At 35.9% G+C, this 19,533-nt stretch overlaps 1 protein-coding gene across 1 annotated transcript; it reads right to left on the bottom strand.

The window, feature by feature from the left end:
• Positions 1-731: 731 nt before the first annotated feature.
• LOC129427685 (uncharacterized) lies at positions 732-9,571 on the bottom strand. Its single transcript, XM_055184358.2, has 7 exons — positions 8,983-9,571; positions 7,431-7,798; positions 7,203-7,267; positions 4,013-5,075; positions 3,775-3,930; positions 3,176-3,268; positions 732-1,539 (listed from the first exon to the last, which is right to left on the bottom strand). Exons 1-7 carry the CDS (start codon positions 9,161-9,163, stop codon positions 1,210-1,212), a joined length of 2,256 nt encoding a protein of 751 aa, XP_055040333.2. The 5' UTR covers positions 9,164-9,571; the 3' UTR covers positions 732-1,209.
• Between the last annotated feature and the right edge of the window lie 9,962 nt (positions 9,572-19,533).

Raw genomic sequence — 19,533 nt, 5'->3', positions numbered from 1 at the left:
ATATCTGTGTTCCCTCCCTGTGTTATATTTTACACTCTATGGTTCAAACCCATGACTTTTTGCACGGCTAACACAATGCTCTATCACTCTAAAAAATTGCCTTACAGTAACTTACTGTAGATTTAAATTTATGTTATTTTCTGGCAACAGTTTCTTTAATGTCAAATGACATTAATATTATCAAGTCTTTTTTCTTTATAGAATAAAAGTAAAAGAAACAGCCTCATGCAAGTGAAACATATAATAGATAATTTCAAAATTTGATTTTGTTTTTTCACAATTTACTATTTATAGGTATTTAAGTAAAAAGTTTTATTATGTCAAGTTTTTATTTGAATTTATTTAATGAATATTAAAACGGGGAAAACATGGTCCAAATAACAAAACAAAAAATGCAGTTCTCCAATTTTGAATACTGCAGAGAAAATGCATTTCTCAGTAACAAAATGTTAATGTTTTTACATGTATTTTATGAAAATATATATATATATATAAATATAAACGTCATGGAATAACCCCGATTATTAATCACATATTTCATGGGTCTTGTCATGCTCTAAGTCTTTTACATTAGCTGTTGAGTGACTTTTCACTCCTGAGGTTTGCTTTTGTTGGGATTCAATAAACACTAACCGATCACAATACATTTAGAAATGATGTTTGAAGTCAAAACAGGAGTAGTCCCTCATTTTTTCATACAGCATTTTATATAAACAATTTTCATACACCAGTTTATTTAAAAGCACTGTTTATTGCAAATTTCAATTACAGATACAACTGAACCTAAATTTAACGTTTAGTTACCTGCTTGCAATAATCTTCCAAAAAGTGTTTCATCTTTTTTTACATAGTTAAACATTACTGTAACCAATCACATTACAAAACAGAAAATTTACTGACAAATTAGATGCATTCAGCACTCTTTAGGTAAACCTGCAATAAGCTTGCAAAGTGTGTTGAAGCAACCTTGGATGATTACAATTGAACAAAACTGTAACCACATAAGAAAACAATAAAGTTTATATACAAATAAAAAGCACTTAGCACCATTTAGGTACCCTGCACAGTTTCTAACAAATGAACAAGACTGTAACTACATCACTAAAACTGAGATCACTACATCACCATGAATTGCATAATGTTTGTACATCTTAAACTACTGCCATTTTCTAAAACATGGCATATAAATGCAAGGAAACACAACTGTCCTTACTCGAACACATCTGAAAACAGTTTGGTCTTCAGCATTTGCACTTTACTAGATAACCTGTGGCCATCTAGCTCAAGAAATAACTTCTGCATTATTTCAAAAGTGTACCTAAGTTCAGGAGGGTAGCTCAAGTTGAGAGCATATATTAGACCCATCAACATGACTGCGCCATGTGTTACACTGTTGAGCCCCTCAAGAACTCTCAGACCCTCCAATACCACTCCAACATTTGCTGGGCGGTGTTCGATGTCTGAACCTTTCACTTTGATAACAAACACTCCAAGCAGAGTGTTTTGGATCCCCTCCTCAGTACTGACTACATCCGTATCCTACAGAGGAAAATTACACAGATAAAATTCCTGTCAACATTTATTCATTCTTACGTTATTCAAAACTTGTACAATAAATAACTTTTATTAAGCTGCAGATAACACATTTGCTAAGCCATACAAAAAGCTTAAACAGAGCTACACCACATTTGACTGTGCAACAAATAACTGTGCAAATTCAAGACTCATTGAAACATTGTGCAATACTGCTGCTTCGTTTTTATTTAAATGTTTCAAACAGACTAGTTGCAACATTTTTAGTTAGTCAGCACAAAAATTAAAAATGAAGTTGAACCTCTTTACTGTCACCCACCCCTTTTAAGTGTGTGGGGGGAATTTTATGTGCACCTTCAAATGAATATAACTCTGGCATTTTTTTTTTGTCTAGAAGCCTAATCTTGGTCTTGTTTTAAAGAATACAATTAAAGGGTTTTCACTGAAGTGTCTGGATATGAAAATATTGAACAGAAAAAATGTTGTGGCAGTTTAAATTTCTTTTAATAAATAAAAATAATTTCATAACATTAATTTTATATTAAATAAAACTATAAAAATGTAAATATTTCAAAAAAGAAATAATGCAAAAATGAAGCCATAAGTCTCCAGTAGTTGTGATTCAAATTTCAAGGTAAAATCACAAAAAATGAGGTTTGTGTCACTTTTTTGTCGTTTTACCAACAAAGGCCACTAGGTGTCAATGGTTTACTGGATACTCTTGCCGCAAATTAATAAATTACTGTCACTGCATTATTATTACTGCTAAAACGTTTTGAAATATGAAAACTACACTCTTGGAGCTTTCCAATGTGATATATAGTTTGTCAACATTTTTGAAGATTTATAATATGATATAAGAATTATGAATATATAAAATTAATATGCATTCCTATGGGGGGTGGGGTCATGTAACTAAAAACTGTCACTACATTATTTCTATCATCAGATGACCTTGAAATATGAAAACTACATTCTGAGAGCTTTCCAGTGATATATAGTTTATCAAGATTTTTTAGGTTTAGAGCAGGGGTTTAGTGTTATAAATATGTAAAATCAAATTGGGCCTACATGTGGGCCCGTGACATTTTAGAAACTGAGTCTCACTACATCATAATTCTCCCAAAATGGTAAGGATATATGAAAACTACACTCTTAGAGCTTTCAAATGATATATAGTTTGTCATGATTGGATAAGAATTCACACGCAAAACACTGAAGTAAACGTAGGCGTCCCACTAGTGGGGCAGTGATATTTAGTTAAAGGTTTAAGGTGCAACTCTGGACAATCTAAAGTGCAAATTCATGTTGCTCAGCAATTCATGCTTTACCCCAAGTTGCCATGACAAGGTCTGTGTTGGTATTGGATCGGATTGTACTCCCCGACTTCTACAATATTAGATCCGGCCATTTTCACCAATATCGGACTAATACCGATATGGAATATCGTATCGGCCCACCCCTAGTTTTGTGCCCATATAGTACAATGGAAGTCAATGGGGGCCAATGTTTTTTTTCCAAAATATCTTTTGTTTTCTGTAGTAAGAAAGTCATACAGGTTTGTAATGACATCCAAGCAGACAAAAAGCATTTAACATTCTTGATTACATCAAATTGTTAAAGGGACATTTGAAGTACTTACCATATACTCCCTAATGAAACCGCTAGGCTCTTCATTCAGGTACAAACTGAGAGATCGGAGCACGCACTCTCTCCTCACATCAATGTTGTTTGTCTGAATGTGCAAAATACCAAATCATATTAATGAATTACATTTTTTCTAGCTTGAACATTTTTAGAAAACATCTAATTCCATGCCGTGGCACTGATACAGACAAATAGCTTTAAAGGTGCAGTGTGCAATTTTTAAAAGGATCTCTTGACAGAAATGCAAAATAATATGCAAAACTATATTATCATGGGTGTATAAAGATCTTTTTATAATGAACCGTTATGTGTTTATTGCCTTAGAATGAGACATTTGATCTACATACACATACATGGAATCCACCATTTTGTGCAGCCATGTTTCCACAGAACCCCTTAACAGACAAATTGTTTACCATGTTGTCTCCAACGATGACATGTTTGTCTGGTGGCGGCTACCGTAGCTTCTCTATGTGTTTCAAAAGCAAGAGGTGAGCACTGGACTGAGCCGTTGGCTGCAATTCACAACCTCACCACTTGATGCCGCTAAAATTTACACACTGCACCTTTAATATAAGGTGCGGTTGTTCATACCAGTGTTGTGGTAATCAGTAGGTTTTTAATCCTTTGTCCATAAACTCCTCCTCGCTTTGCGAACAACTTCATAAGTTTTGCAGAGTATTTATCCATTTTGGCAAAGAAAGTAGAAACCAGTGGGACCGTTGTTATTCTCTCAAATTCTGCACAAATCTGCAATACATAAATAATAATGTTTACCATACAACCTATATAGTTTAACACAAATTACTCAATTACTAAAACGTTCACCTACCTCTTCCATTCGGAAAAGAGCAGGCCATCTGTCTTTGAAGTTTGCTATAAGAGGTGAATCCTTGACCACCTCGTGCCTCCGAACTGAAAAGCTCTTGTCCATCAGCATCCTTACATTTGCCTCATTGTTCTTCTTCTGTATTTCCGACAGAAGTGTTAATCTGACTGCTTCAAGCGATTCGGGTGTTTCCCCTTGTGGAAGAGAAGGGCAGTAGTTCACCTCAGCTTTGCGAGGTTTTTTCACCTGGTATGCAGGACTGGAAATCCCATCTGGTTTGTGCTTGAGCGAGTTAACGATAACTTCTGCACAGCCGATGTTTCTTAGTTTCGCTCTGTAGTTGCCAAGTTTATATTTTAAACTGGTTTTCCATCCGCTGTATCCATTTACAGAACCTCTCTCTTTTAAGCAGGGATGCTTTTTAATGAGTGCTTCAGCCACCTGGGTGTATTCGGCATCTGAAGGGTAGACTTTGTATTTGACTATTTCTTCTGCGAGACCATCTAAAATTGAGATCTTCAGCTTTGGGTCAGGACTGAGATAGATGCCCTGTCTTTTGAAGATCGCATTACCTTGTTCTAATTTAAGTTCGGCATCATATGCGAAACGGGGCACTGTGAAAACCGCTGGCCATGTAGAGGACTTTATACTGGAAGATGGCTGGGGAAACACACTTGCAAAACAGTCAAAGTTTGCTGAAGTAGATGGAGGTGACAAAAGTGCATCGCAGGATGAAAGCGACAGAGCTGGTAAAGAGCAGGCAGTTCCACTTTGAGACGTGTTCACATATGGTATGGGTGAGTTGTCAGTGTCACTTGATTTTTTCAGACAAACCACTTTCAATGTACTTCTGTCTTGAATCTCAGACGTGGATTCGAGATTGAAAAATTCATTGTCAAATTCAGGATCCATGAATTGTAATCTGAAATTTCCTTGTAGATTACACTGTTTTTTAATTTCTTTTGACAGATCGCTAACAGAAGTTGGCATGCCATACTGCAGAATCACCCTCTGTGAGCTTTGCGGTCCAATAATAACTCTTAGTTGGATTGGTGAAATCAGAAGACTGTGGGAAAAAAGAGAAATAAAATTGATTTTTAAAATAAATTTTGAGTATGCACATAATTATTCAAAATTGATCAAACTAAAGAATAAATTTAAAGGGACAGTTTACCCAAAAATGAAAATTCTGTCATCATTTACTTACTCTCATGTTGTTACATGTTGTATTAATTTATTTGTTGTGATAAACACAAAGGAAGATATTTTAAGTAATGTTTGTAACCAAACCGATCAGAGGCCCCATTGGCCTTCATAGCAGGAAAAAATAATATTATGGAAGTCAATGGGGCTCATGAACGGTTTGGTTACTTAAAATATCTTTCTTTGTGTTCATAATTACTTTATACAGGTTTGTAACAAAATGAGAGTGAGTAAATGCTGACAAAATTTTTATTTTTTTAGGGTGAACTATCCCTTTAAAGGCACACTCCACTTTTTTTGAAAATATGCTCATTTTCCTGTAATGACTGGAGCAGCCGAAAATAGTCCCTTTACTAACCATATCTGCCTATAAAATCGCAACTTTTAATTTTCTGTCGGTCTTAGTACACGGTGTAACTACAGAAGAGTCAAGTTTTAAATAGGAAAAATATCCAAACTCTTTGTTTATTTTTTTAGCACGATGCTAATAGTCTAATCAGATTCAATGAATTGTGCTAAGCTATGCTATAAGTAGATTCCAAAACGGTAAAAATTAAATGTTTAACTCTAGGGGAGCTGGAAAATGAGTATATTTTTTTTTTAAATGGAGTGCCCATTTAATGGTTCAACAGTAACTTGTGAAGTGTTTATTTTTTTTAAATAATATAATTTTGAAAAGCATATTACCACCTTTTATGCATGTACTTGGTTTTTCAAGCCACCAAACGTGAAGGACCAGCCCAAGGATAATCTTCAGCTAGTTGTCTCATTAGTCGTCTTCGCGGATCCGTGTAAACGCAAATCTTTTTGACAGTAATGTCATGTGTATGTAAAATTTTTCAAAAACGCAAAGTAAAAAATATTCAGTTTTTTACTACATCGCTGCTTAGTGGTAGTTTTGGATCGTGCAACTCCAAGTGCACAAATTTTACATTTACAAATTTTTAGAGGAAATATTTTGTCCCTGTAAAGTCAGATATTGAGTTTGTGACACCACAGAAAAATGTCATAAACACCCAGTTACATATAAATGATAAAAAAATTAATAAAATAGTTAAAAAAAAACGCTGGGGCCGTGTCAGTCTCTGCTGAAACCACATCCACTCAGAGTCGTCTCTTTTAACTTTCAAATAACGTTACATCCTGAATGGATGCTCGCAATTTTGTTAGGCTTGCATGATGTGAAAAACTGTTAAACGATTTAACTATTCAGTACTACATAGTTTACAGTATTTGTGGCGTTTTTCAGTTATAAATTTTTTTTACATTTATAATGTATTTAGAAACAATTTTGAAGACTTTACAGGGACTTTAGTGGACTTTTATATCTTCTTTCTGTAACTGAAATGGTTGAATTCAAGCATTCAGCATATTTTTACCCATCACCAAAAATTGAAAAATGTTCAACTGTAGCAAAACGATGGCGCATTGTAAAACGATTGATAAACAAAACTGAAGGATCATTACAACCAAAGCACTTAGCTGAAGAAATGCTGCCAAGCACCCACAGTGTGCATTTTTAAAAGAGAGCCTGGTGTTTTAGACGCGTTTAAACGCTTTTGTGGACACGGCCTAAATAACATTTACTCAGAGACTGACATGTTTGGTTTATCAAAAATGATTCAGCTGTCACAAGTTTGTTGTCTTTTGAAAATCAAGTATTTTTTAGTAGTTTTGATGTACAACTTTGTTTTCATTTTCCCTTATAAGATGTTTAAATGTAAAAAAGTCTTTAAAGTACACTTTATGAGAATCATTTAGGATAAAAACAAATTAAAAGTTTAAAATTTTAACATAAGTGAGATTGGTTTTGAATTACCTTGTTTAGTTATTTTAAAGAAAAAAATTAAGTTTTCATTTGTAAAGCCCCAAGGTGTGTGTGAATTTAGCCAAGTAAATAAAGGATGATGGTAACCTGGCATTACCTCACCATAGTTTCTAATCTACTCTTTTAATGCTGAATACATGATGTTAATGATTTAAAAACTACCTCTCATTTATTTCGTCCAATTCCATCCTATGCTGCGTCAACATCTCTTCGTCCCTGAAGGGCAGCTGTAAAACAATGAGATAAATCAGTTATACATTCATGACTATAGGGGTCTTAATAAAAGTGTTTCACTTTTGCAGGTCTTACATTAAACACATACCGGTATGTCTTATGTGCAGTAGAGTCAGTGTGGCAGATTTTTTGTTACTGCTGAAATATGTTACTCACCCCTGGATCATCTGAGCTGTGTCGTGTGAAGTGTTGCGCCTGACAGGTGTTTCCTGATTCAGCGTGAAGCTCAGGTTCATTCTTAATCTGAACATCTTGGTAAATGAAGGAGGGAAAATCATTCTCACTGTTGTCCATCATTTGAGCTTCAATGTCTTTGCAAGCCATCTGATCGTCATCTGCGTCCATACATGGCAATACACTTGTGGATCCATTACACACAGATGTCTGGACTTCATTCTTCTCCTCCTCTGTGTAGAGCTCTAGTTTTATTTGCACCTCTGTATCCTTCTTATCTTCTTCACACCTGAGTTGCGCTTCTGATAATGCCGGAGTATCTCGGGTCCCATTGGAGCAGGACTGTGTTTCTGTAACGCAAAGAAAATCACTTAAGATTTATCTGCAGAAATGTATATATTACTTTTTACATATGTATGTGTATATATTAAGATATTATTATGTAAATACATTCTGAAACCATAATTAGTGGTGCTTGCATTCATGCAAAGCATGACTACTATTGTTATTTGTCTTACTGAAACGTATTCTGGACAGAACTTTGTCACATAATACACATAAACCGCACTGTTTGTCGTAGACCAATTAATAGGGCCTCAAACCGGCCCAGACCGGCTTAATGAGGAGAGGTGTCATTTTACTCAGGCATCTAATCAGTTTCTCAGGATCTTAACTGAGCTATTAAACCACAACCTAGCAACCATTTAGAGCACCTTAGCAACAAGTGTGTTAGAGTAATGCATTTTATTCAAAAGGATATTTGATAGAAGTGTCAGAGACATGAGGGTTGGCTCATTTGACTCAGGGCAACAAACAGCCAATCACAAATCACCTTCAGGACTGGCAAACACTGTTTAGCACACTAGCAACCCAAAACAGTTATATATGAAAATCTGAAAATCTTAGGCATTAGGGTTGGTTTATATAATTCATACCGGCAAGAAGCTTAGTGTCAATATTGGCAGCTGCCAAAGTACTCCCTAGCAACCATTTAGTAAGATATATATCTCTGCATCAGAACATCGTAGAGACATTTTGATGCATTTTAGCAATCAAGACTTCTAACATGCTACACATGTTAGCAGTGATTAGCTAGCTACATGCTAATCGTGATTAGTTAAGTGTTAAAAACTATCAATCTGAAACATTCAAGCAACATGTTATTCGTGCTAGAACCATGTTAGCATCGTGGTAAATCGTGCTAAACCTGTTAGCATCATTTTAGTATATTGTGGCCTTGGTTTTGCTACGGCAAGCACCACTCACAATTTCTTAAGAAAATATACCTAAAGTTATGCATTTAAGAGATAATTAGATAAACGATTTTGTTGTTTTAGCTTCAGGTGCTTTGAAAATAGTAAATGCCCAGTAAAACAATCGGTAGGAAACAATGCCACCCCAGTGGTCGTTCTAAAGGACTAAAGTAAACGCAGCAATGACTCTGACTCGGTATATCAACATCCCGGTGCTCCATATAAACCGTGGCATGACAAACTGAGTGTGAGATTGAGATTATACGGTTTACTGGACTAACCAGAGTCCAGCGGAAGTCCAGCCTGCTGCAGTCTCCTCCTCAGCACCTCGATCTCCTTTCTCGAGCGACAGATCTCCTCATTGTACTCCGAGAAGATATCTTCCACAGCCTTAAATATCTCCTGGGCAGCTAAAGTTAATCTGTCCGTCAGAAAAACGTTCAAAAACTGCAGTTTAGACATTTTTTATTACTAAAATGTGACTGAAGCGTCTACTCCCGTTATTTTCACATCCATAACAGAGATTACTCGTCTATTGTTTTTGTTTTTTTGGTGCTGCTCTCGCTGACCTAGATGGTAATCAGCGCCACCTTCTGTCCTGGATGTAGGCGGCTTACAGGCAAATCCCAGTGATAGTCATCACCCCCAATGTCCTAAAAACACTCAGTAGAGCTCTTAAAGTGGGAATGCTAGGAGTGATTATTATGACAACGTGTCCACGTTATGAATAACAATTTATTTAATAACAACATACGTAATTTTCTTGTTATTTAACTTGCTGAAAGGCCTCGATAGCACATCAGAATCTGTGGATAATGCGGTAGACAATCACTTCTAGATTTAATGAACAAACTTCACATCACCTCTCTCCCCTGTACCTTCATCTTTTTACACATTATATAATTTCTCCACATCCGCATCTCGTTACCATGGTAACATCACTCTAACTAGGCTTCCCACTAGACCATTTCAAAAGATGTAAACAACACTGGTCCAGAAACACTTCCTGTTTTAGTTTGTGACTGTTTTTTTATTTTTTTATTTCACATATATCATTATCTTTAAGATGTTTGTTTTACTTTTTGCTTCAGTTCTGTGTATTTTATCCCAACGTTTATCTAATGTTAAAGAACTGAAACAGGAAGTGCTTCTGGACCAGTGTTGTTTACATCTTTTGAAATGGTCTTTAAGAAACTCAACGTAGTAGTGGAAAAATTCTGAATGACAACAGACTTGTCTTTTAATGTTTGTTTTTAAGATGATAAAAGTCGACAATTTTACAAAATTTTGGGAGCAAAGATCTCAATGAAGTTCTGTACCAAAGCTCAAAGAAAAAAAAGCAATAGACACCATCACAGAAATTCTATTGGTTTTATTGGGAATTTTATTGGTTCTAATGGAATATGGCCCAAAACACAGTGTATTGGTCTTTGTTGGTCTCTAATGGTATGTATTGGTTCTATGTTCTAATGTAATATGGCCCAAAACACACTACAGTGTAGTGGTTTTAATGGTAAAAGCTAATGGTTCCTATTGGTATTTTAATGGAAACCATTAGAATTTTCTGTAATGGTTTTATTGTTTTTTTCAGCAGGGTAGGTTGTCTCAGTGTTTTTAGGTAGAGCTCAACTCTCTATGCAGAACATTTAGCACTTGCTTTATTGTAAACCTAAGCATTACTTAAGATAACCGTGGCGTTCGTCCACTTCTGCTAGCCTAGGTATGCACTTGCTGTTTTGCAAAAACAGGATGTCTGCTAGAAAGAGAAAAACATTGTTACTTTACCTTTGTAACAGAGTTTGACGGTAACAGATTGAACCGTGAATAATTTTAAGCTATAGCCTATAAAAAACTTTTCACAGAAAATAAGATTTGTTATAATTTATAACACCTTGTGGTTCATGACAACGGGTACCAAGTTTTTTTAAATAATTAAAAATATAACCATTTGAAAAAATAGAAAAAAAATAATTTCATGTAAGAAAAAAAAACTTTCTGTACAATTGCACACCTTTATGCACACAAACAAAGATAAATGTTCTATCTCTGTCTGTGTGTGTGTGTGTGTGTGCGTGTGTGTGTGTGTGCGCGCGCGTGTGTGTGTGTGCATGTGTGCGCGCGTGTGTGTGTGTGTGCTTGTGTGCATGCGTATGTGCTTGTGTGCATGCGTGTGTGTGTGCAGCTGAGAGAAGGTTTACAGTGCTGGGCAATGGATAGTGAAGAATAAGTCATTGTTTGACAGGGCCAGCTGTCAGCTCTACTCTTCCTCACGACAGGCCTTGCCTGGCCACCTGCCTGCTATTCTCCAACTATGGTCACAAATTCTTTCTTCAGACCACCTCAGATTAGTGACAAAAATGACTATAACTAATTGTCTTTATGTATTTAATTGCTCTAATATAATACTCAAAAAAAGCATGCCAATATGGATCACCCTTTTGGATGCATATCACACAGATACTCTTACTATGAGAGACAATCACAAGTTACTTATCAATATTATACCCGCCCACCAATTACAATAGTGTTAAATAAGCTAAATATGTGGTTAATACACAAATGTAGTAAAAGGTACAGTGTAGTAGAGGGTCACTGTAAGGTTGCTTTTGACCATGTGTTGCATCAGCACAGAAAAAAAGGCTCAACACTTTGTGGGTAATTTTATCACACTGATCTAAACAAGACTGGAAAAAGCAGTTTAGAATCCAAGCAGTGACGCATCCGATGCCTCATTAATGCCTCAAACATATCACCACAACAAATACCTACCTATCATTCGTATGACCCACAATAACACACGACAAAATAACACCTAAACACACCTTTATGCTTCAAACACAGAGACTGAAGATTATGTGTGTTTTGGAATCTTGATATGAACCTGTCTTTGTTCATCAAACCATTAAAGTCAAAGACATGCGTGTCACTTTCCTCCATTTGCATTCCAGTTGGGCAAAAGTCACAGAGATGTTTACACTACATTCTGTTTATGTCTCTCCTAGTAAGAGTATCTGCATGATGGACATTCTCACCCTGTCTTCGGTGTTGTCTAACTATTTGGTCTCTCCAGAAACCGAAGCGCTAAATTTGTGCTCCTGATGACACAGGAGAAGGTCATCGGAGCCCAGGGTCGGATATAAACACTGAGGGACGAGCAGAAAAGCTTGTAGGCCGTATTTTTACTCTGTCTGTAAAGCCAGGGAGGGAGCTCAACTTTCCTTAACGTCCCTATTGGAATCCAGACAATGGCTGACGAACAAAATTAGGACCATTGCTGGCATAGTTTCCGGCAAAAACATTTGAAAGCAGTCCCAACCTAGCCCAACATTTTAAGTGGTTATCTAAGCGATCACAGATGTTTAAATTCAAAAGTGATTGGATTCAGTGCATTCATCCATGGTATGATCAGCGTTAACTGCTGGGAATGATAAATATCCTATGGAAGCTGGAATGACAAATTGGTATTTTGATTCTAAATTCCACAGACTAATTTTAGGTGCATCTACTGGAGAGAAACAAAGTATTTAAAGGATGCTATTCCTAGATCCATTCTTGAATATTCATGGTATTGAGGCAATGTAGGCCTGCAGGGGTGAAAATCAAATGGAATTCAACAAGTCATTCGCAGAACACACGCCCAGTTATGCCAAAAAGCAAAGATTTCCAAAAATGAAAACCTTAACGAAACTCTAAATCTGATCAGCAGCATTTATGGGAATCGATGAGGTCACAAATGAATCACTTCCTACAAGAATAGGCTTACACAATACTTAGGCTCATTTTAGGATAATGCAGAATATTATGGGGTTTAATGGGTTTGTCAGCTGTTCTGTGATGTTGTTAAGAGGTGTTTCCACGTGGACCCTCGCTATGATGGTACTCTTAGAAAGTGATGTATCATTAACAGCTTGTCTGGTCTATTTAAATGACCCATGAGAGGTCGCAGTCACATTGCCACAGTTTGAGAAGGTGATTAATAGTGTGCTATGCATTTTAAACTGTTGTACAATGCTAATTGAAGACTTGTTTGAAAAATAGCGTATGTTATGAAACGCAGAGGACTTAGGGATCAATATTTTTGTGATTCCTAAGAATGTGGCTTTGTAAATGAAGTCCAAAAACGTCATAACTTATATATTTAATGCCACTTCCCCTCTGACAGCTTTATCTAGAAAACATGATATGTCTCATAACATACACCAGCTTCTGTTTTAAACTGGAATGGCCTCTCTCTTCGTAAAATCCATCGTAACTTTTCTTCCGCCGTACGGTGTGGCCAACAAGTTTGTGGTCTCTCGGAGAGTGGCATTTACTAACAGTGAGTAGCGTGCCTGTGAGGGGTGAGGCGGTCATGCTGCACAGAGGACCGGGGTCATTCCTGTGACTTAATATGACACCACTTGCACTAAGACATCGACAGCTGCACATGCACATGCTTTCCATTCTGTTTGTTGTAGAGGATTATAACCTGATAAAAGGGCCCAGAGACTGTAGTATTGTAAGGCCATTGCCACTACTGTTTCTTGCTAACTTAAAAGCCTTCACAGAGGGCTCTACATGCAGATTCAACACGAACCCATGTACTGTACCTGAGGTCATGCTGAAGAATTCAAGGATATAAAGGGCCATATTTTTGTTCAAATGATGTACACACAGAGACAATAATAAACATTCCTGTATGACCATACAGTACTGTGCAGAAGTCTTAGACCACCACCTGCTTTGTTGTAGCAAAGTTTTAATGACCATCCATATTCATTTATTTTTTGCTCTTTTATTAAGAGATAAACAGAAAATGCAGGAATGTAAAAAAGTTTTACAAATTCTTTAGGCAAAAGTCAGTATTCAGCATGACCTCCGTTGGCACTAAGCACATCGTAAACTTTTTGGTGAGACTGAAGTCAACAGATTATAATTATGATGAGAATAAGCATCAAAGTTTAATTTTAACCTCATTGGTCACTCACAATAGTGACTGTAAAGATGGTTTACATTTATTAAGCTCTAAAAGTGTTATTAAATGTTGTTTTAGTCAATTTCCTGCAAATATGGAAACAATAAAGGGTCTCAATTATGTAGCATACAATGTATCATGGATAGTGCAAATTGTCATAAGAAAAGTTTACTTTCTTATGTTAACATAAAGATATGAAGATAAAGATTTTTTGTAAACATTATCTTGTATTAAGCTAATATATGAATTTACAATTATTCAGTTTTTTTAATGTGGTAATGGAATGAGTAAAAATGTTGATGGCAACAATAGTGACCACTAGTCAATATTGTTCAATGGTGATTGAACAAAAGTTTAAATGTCACTTACATTATTGGTGTTTTAATACTGTTTACTCATTTCCCGCCAGCCATTTTTTGAAAAGTTGCCTGCCAACATTTTTTGTGATTTTCCCAAAAGTTTCACAAAATGCTTTTCAAGAAAATTGTATTCTATATAAACATACAAATATATCAAATGAAAGAACAGACCCTCTGCTTTCTAATAAACATACAAACAAAAAGGGGGGGAAAAAAAGTTTCATCCTATCTATATTTTTTTCTTTGCTCATAAACTCTTAAATATAGTTTATTTTTTATAATTTTGTTTTAGCAAAAAGCTGAAATAATTGCATTTTTGTGAAGGAATTTTGTTAGGGATCACATTCAGAATGATTATCAAAACATACACAGAATTTAAAATTAGTAAATAACGTTTTAGCTACATTTGTTTTCATAAATTGGACATGTAGATAATCGCGGTATTGCAGATTAACATAAAAATTCTTTAGAAACACTTTTTTTTATACAAATGTTTTCTCTAATTGACGAGATAACTTGTCAATGGCGGGGAACGAGTTAATAATGACTGCATCAATATAAATATGTTATGAAATAATTTTGCAATACATTAATAGTATTTTTTGTCTATAATCTCATTCATTGCACTCATTCAGTATTATCTAATATCCCTATTATTGTGTTGTATAAGTTTCTGGGTATATTAGTAACACTCCAATGTGATAAAAGTTTAAAAAGTTTAAAGGGCTGCTAACATAGGTGTTTTCAGCAATATTAAAATAGTCTTTGGTATCCCCAGAATGTGTCTTTGAAGGTTCAGCTCAAAATACACAACAACAGATCTTAAATTATACGATGTTGAACATGGCCATTTGGGCTGCAATGAAACACGCCTGTTTTGTGTCTCTTTAAATGCAAAGAAAGCTTCTGTTCCCCTCCCCATATGCAAAGTAGGGTGCTTACACATGTGCTTTGGACTACATCAAAACCAGTAGCGGCTGGTGACTTCTTTTTTTGAAGCGTACGATGCAAAGTTCGTCACAACATGTATGTAGCTTGTGTGTGGTTCGTCATTTCAAAATATGTGTTCTGCGCTTTGAGAGATCGTCTGTGCATCACGTGTCATGCCAAAATAAGTGCCTGCTGCCTTGAACTTGAACAGAGACGCTCGCGTTTGCCAGATACTCACATAATCTCATGCATAATCAGAGTTTACTGTTATAGAAGTGTCTTGCGTGCATTTAGGGAATGTGAGCGTCTCTTTTATCATAAACGGTTTTGGCGCGTGTGCAGCAGGCACTTATTTTGACAAAACACGTGATGCACACAGGATCTCTCCACACGCAGGACACATATTTTGGAAAAGGGAACCACACACGTGACAATCCGAACACTTATTCTGAATTAGCGCATCCTCGAAAGAGCAGTCACGAGCCGCCACTGATCAAAACATGTGTCTCTGGCAGAAGGTTGAACTACGCGCTCATAAGGCGGAGTCTGTGAGCGGTAATGGTCGGGATGTAATCAATGTGACATCACATTGATAGGGGATCCCCAACAGCCTGTTTTGTGTGACTGTTGCGATTTAAATGAGATTACAGAAAGAAGAATAGATGGATTTGTGTAATAACAAGATGTTTCTGCACACACACTGGCGACTCATTTTCTGCTAGAAACACGTTTAAAAGTGCATTTTTTAGGTTGGGGGGCTTTAAAATGTGCCAATAACTGGTCTTAGATATAAGAATTTTGAGAATTGCAGAAACTATTAACTATTAATAGTTTAGTAAATGCACAGTAAATATGAACAATTATTGGCATTAACTAACATGAACAAAGATCAATAAACAGTGAAAAACTATATTGCTCATTGTTAGTTCATTAATGCATTTACTATGTTTACTAATACAACCTTACTGTAAAGTTTTACCATTAATTCTGTATCACGTTATCCCACCGGTAACAATTGTGACTGACATTAAAGCTAAATTTTTCACACACTCTTTCATAATAAAAAATCTATAATTATGTTGGATATTTGTATTTCTTGGAAAAATTTGGGATTAAATGGGTTAACCCATTAATTTTACTTTCATTTCACTCTTTGACATGGCTTTACTCAGTAAATATTAAAGATTTCAATGTTATGTTTTCAAAGAATGATCTTGGATTATTTTATGTAGAAAACAGTAGCCTAAATCATCACAGGCCAGGTCACAATTGTAATAAAAGTCCCTCTTGCCTTTAAACATTTATTATTTTTGACAATTCATAATTGTAAGATACATTGAACTGATATTATTATTAACCATAACAAAGGCAATTCTAACACTGTGCACTCTCAGAAAATTTTTACAAAAGTTGTCACTGAGATGGTACCTTTTAAAAACGTCCTATTATGCACCATTTTGGTCACTGGATTTCACAAAGTAAGATGTGATCCTGGATGAACATTTTTTGTTGGTCCTGGATCAACGTTTAAATTTAAAGACATCCCAACTTACCCTTTACTCAAACCCTCAAATTAGTGTGAAATAATAGTTTGGGAATAAAATTTTAAAAGCCCCTACCCCAATCCAAATTCTAAATCTAACACCCTAATCCTGCAATCGGATTGGTTAATGAAAATGTTGATCCAGGACCAACAAGATGTTTATCCAGGATAACATCCTACTCGGTGAAATCACATTCACCGTACCATTTTGGTACAGATTTTGGTACCATTTTGGTCTCTTTGAGGTAGCAGTATGTACCTTTTAGGTTCAAAAATGTACTTTTTGAAAAGGTACTACCCCAGTGACAAGTTTTGTAACTTCCTCTACCTTTTCTGAGTGTGTAGTACAGTTACACATTAAATATGTGGCACAGTAAACAATACAGCAGTCAAAAATAAGGCATAAATGTTCCAAAAGCTGTTCATGTGGAAGTTAATGTACAATTAGATTCAATTGTTATTTTTACTATGAGGTTTCTTACACTAATTTCTTTATTGTTGAAAACATACACACTAAAAGTTAAGAGACTCATTAACATTACAGTCAGACTAATGAGACACATTTATTTATTATAGGCAGAAAGTTGCAGGCAGACAGACAAACAGACACTTGCCAGTTTCTAGTGTCTCAACTGGCACCTATATGATGAGGTGCTTAGCAGTCATAACAGAGGTGCTTTGAAAACAGAGAGTCTCCTGACAAATCTTGAACCTGTTGCTGGGCCAGCTCAGCTCTCCGGCAAACATCCAAACATCTGCTCCAGTCACTATACTCCCTCTTCTGAAAGCAATAATGGCCATAATATCTTTCTAGGGCTTCAGAGCCAAATATGAATGAAGAGTGAACATTCCATGGCTAATGCAGCCACGTTCTGGGCATTTCTTCATAAGAAGCCAATACACCCCTCCCTCCCTCCTTTCTGCCAGCTGTCCTGCAATGTGCTCCTGCTTGTCAGTGAGGAGAAGTGGCGTACTGTTCCAGTGACAGGGAAACACTGTGTTGTCTTACACCTAAGACCCACTCGGACAGACTGAGATCATCTTTCGGCTTGAGCATCCACTCAATCCCCATGATAAAGCCGTGTATCTGGAACGCACGCTGGAAGACACTTCAGCTTGAAAAGGGCTTGTCGTGACTGAGTGAAGTCATTTTATACAAATGATCGATTTCATAATGATTGTTACCAGGTAGCCTTCATCTTCTGAACTATAAATGCAATGCCAATAAATATGAAATGTATGTACTTGGAAATAGATGTGTTTGGTCCTGCAAGAGATGCATTTATTATGCTGGCCTGTTGTCAGGGTGGTTGTCTGGGTGTTGCTAAGGTGTGCACTCTTAAAAATAAAGGTGCTTAAAAGGTTCTTCATAGGGAACATTTTAGTTCCTCAAAGAACCATTCAGACAAAGGTTCTTTAAAGAACCATTTCTTTCATAAATTTTTATAATCTGAAGAACCTTTTTTAAACAGAAACATGTGAATAAGTAGCATTTTCGGTCACACAACTTCCATTGACATCCATATATAACTTTTTCCTCTGATTTCTAATATTAAAAATATCATAGCTTGCCCAATCCTCAATGGGTTTTTGAAAATGTTGTCATTAAACCTACAATGTGGAAGACGATTTGAGGTACGCTTTAAAAAATGCTGGCTTATTTTTATTTAAGACAGCGTTGGGTCAAAAATGTATGTACCCAACCCATGGGTTGTTGTTATTTAACCTATGCACGGTTGTTTCAACTTATTGTGTCAAATATAAATGTTGTCTGGGTTAATTCAACCCAACGGCTGGGTTCGACTCCTTTTGACCCAACACTGGGTTGGAAATAACAGCTTTTTTAGTGTATAATTAATGTCTGTAGGACAAAATAACATTGCAGTTTAACACACCCATAACCTTCATTGTGAGTAATAACAATACAATCTAAAAAATATTGGGTTATTTGCAACCCAGCATTGATTCAAAAAGGGACGAGCTTAGCCATTGGGTTAAATTAACCAAGAAAATATTTATATTTGACCCAACAATGCGTTAAAACAACTTAAGATTTTGGGTTATTACAACCCAAGCACTGAAGAAATTACTTTTTTAGGATTCTTGTCTTGTTTTTTAGTACAAATATCTAAAAATAAAATTTAGATGTATTTTCTATGAGCAAAATTACCTAAAAAAACAAGTCTAGTTTTTAGACAAAAAACATACAATTAAAGTGAATTTGTGTTTAAAACAAGTAAATAAATCTGCCAGTTGGGTAAGAAAAAAACGTCAAATTAATTCAAGAAAAATTCAAGAAAAAACTGCTTACTCCATTGGCAGATTTTTTTCTTGTTTTAAGCACAAATTTACTTAAATTGTAAATCTTTAGAATTATTTACTTTTTGCTCATCAAGAACATGCATCTTAATTTAAAAATTGTATGATATTTGTGCTGAAAACAAGACAAAAATACTAAGGAAAAAAGTCATTTTTTTGCAGTGAGGGGCTGTGCTCGCCCTTTTTGATCCAGTGCTGGGCTGAAAATAACCCAGCATTCTTTAGGAAATTAAAAAATTTCCAGCATTAACCTAGAAAATTTCCATATTTGACCTAAACCTGGGTTGAAACAACCCAGCATTTTGGGTTTAAACAACCCAGCATAGGTTAATTTATACCCAGCAATTGGGGTTTGTCCATCTTTGACACAACATGGGTTGAAACCACCCAGCAATTTTTGTTTTAAAACCAGGTTTTCTTAGACAAACTGGCATGGTACACAATTCTTATTCAGGCAATATACAGACCATCTTTCGAGCAAGTTATCTGTTATTTCTTTGGCAACCTGACCTCTTTTCCAAAACGCTGATAAAGTAGTTTCCTCTTTAGAGAGTGTTTCTGGGTTGCGTGTGTGTTGGTTTGCATGGACCTGTTCCCCTGTTTCTGCTGACAGTAGGCCTAAGGAAGGTCTGGGGTGAGTGACTTCAACACACAGCTCCCCTGCAGCCACAGAGGCTCCATTGTATTCCCTCAACCATCAGTGATCATCCATCACATTTTAACCTGA

Source organism: Misgurnus anguillicaudatus, chromosome 14 (assembly GCF_027580225.2).
Source record: "Misgurnus anguillicaudatus chromosome 14, ASM2758022v2, whole genome shotgun sequence".
NCBI classification, from domain to species: Eukaryota; Metazoa; Chordata; class Actinopteri; order Cypriniformes; family Cobitidae; genus Misgurnus; species Misgurnus anguillicaudatus.
The sequence above is the reverse complement of the archived record's forward strand: the minus strand, read 5'-3'. Positions and strand labels throughout refer to the sequence as shown.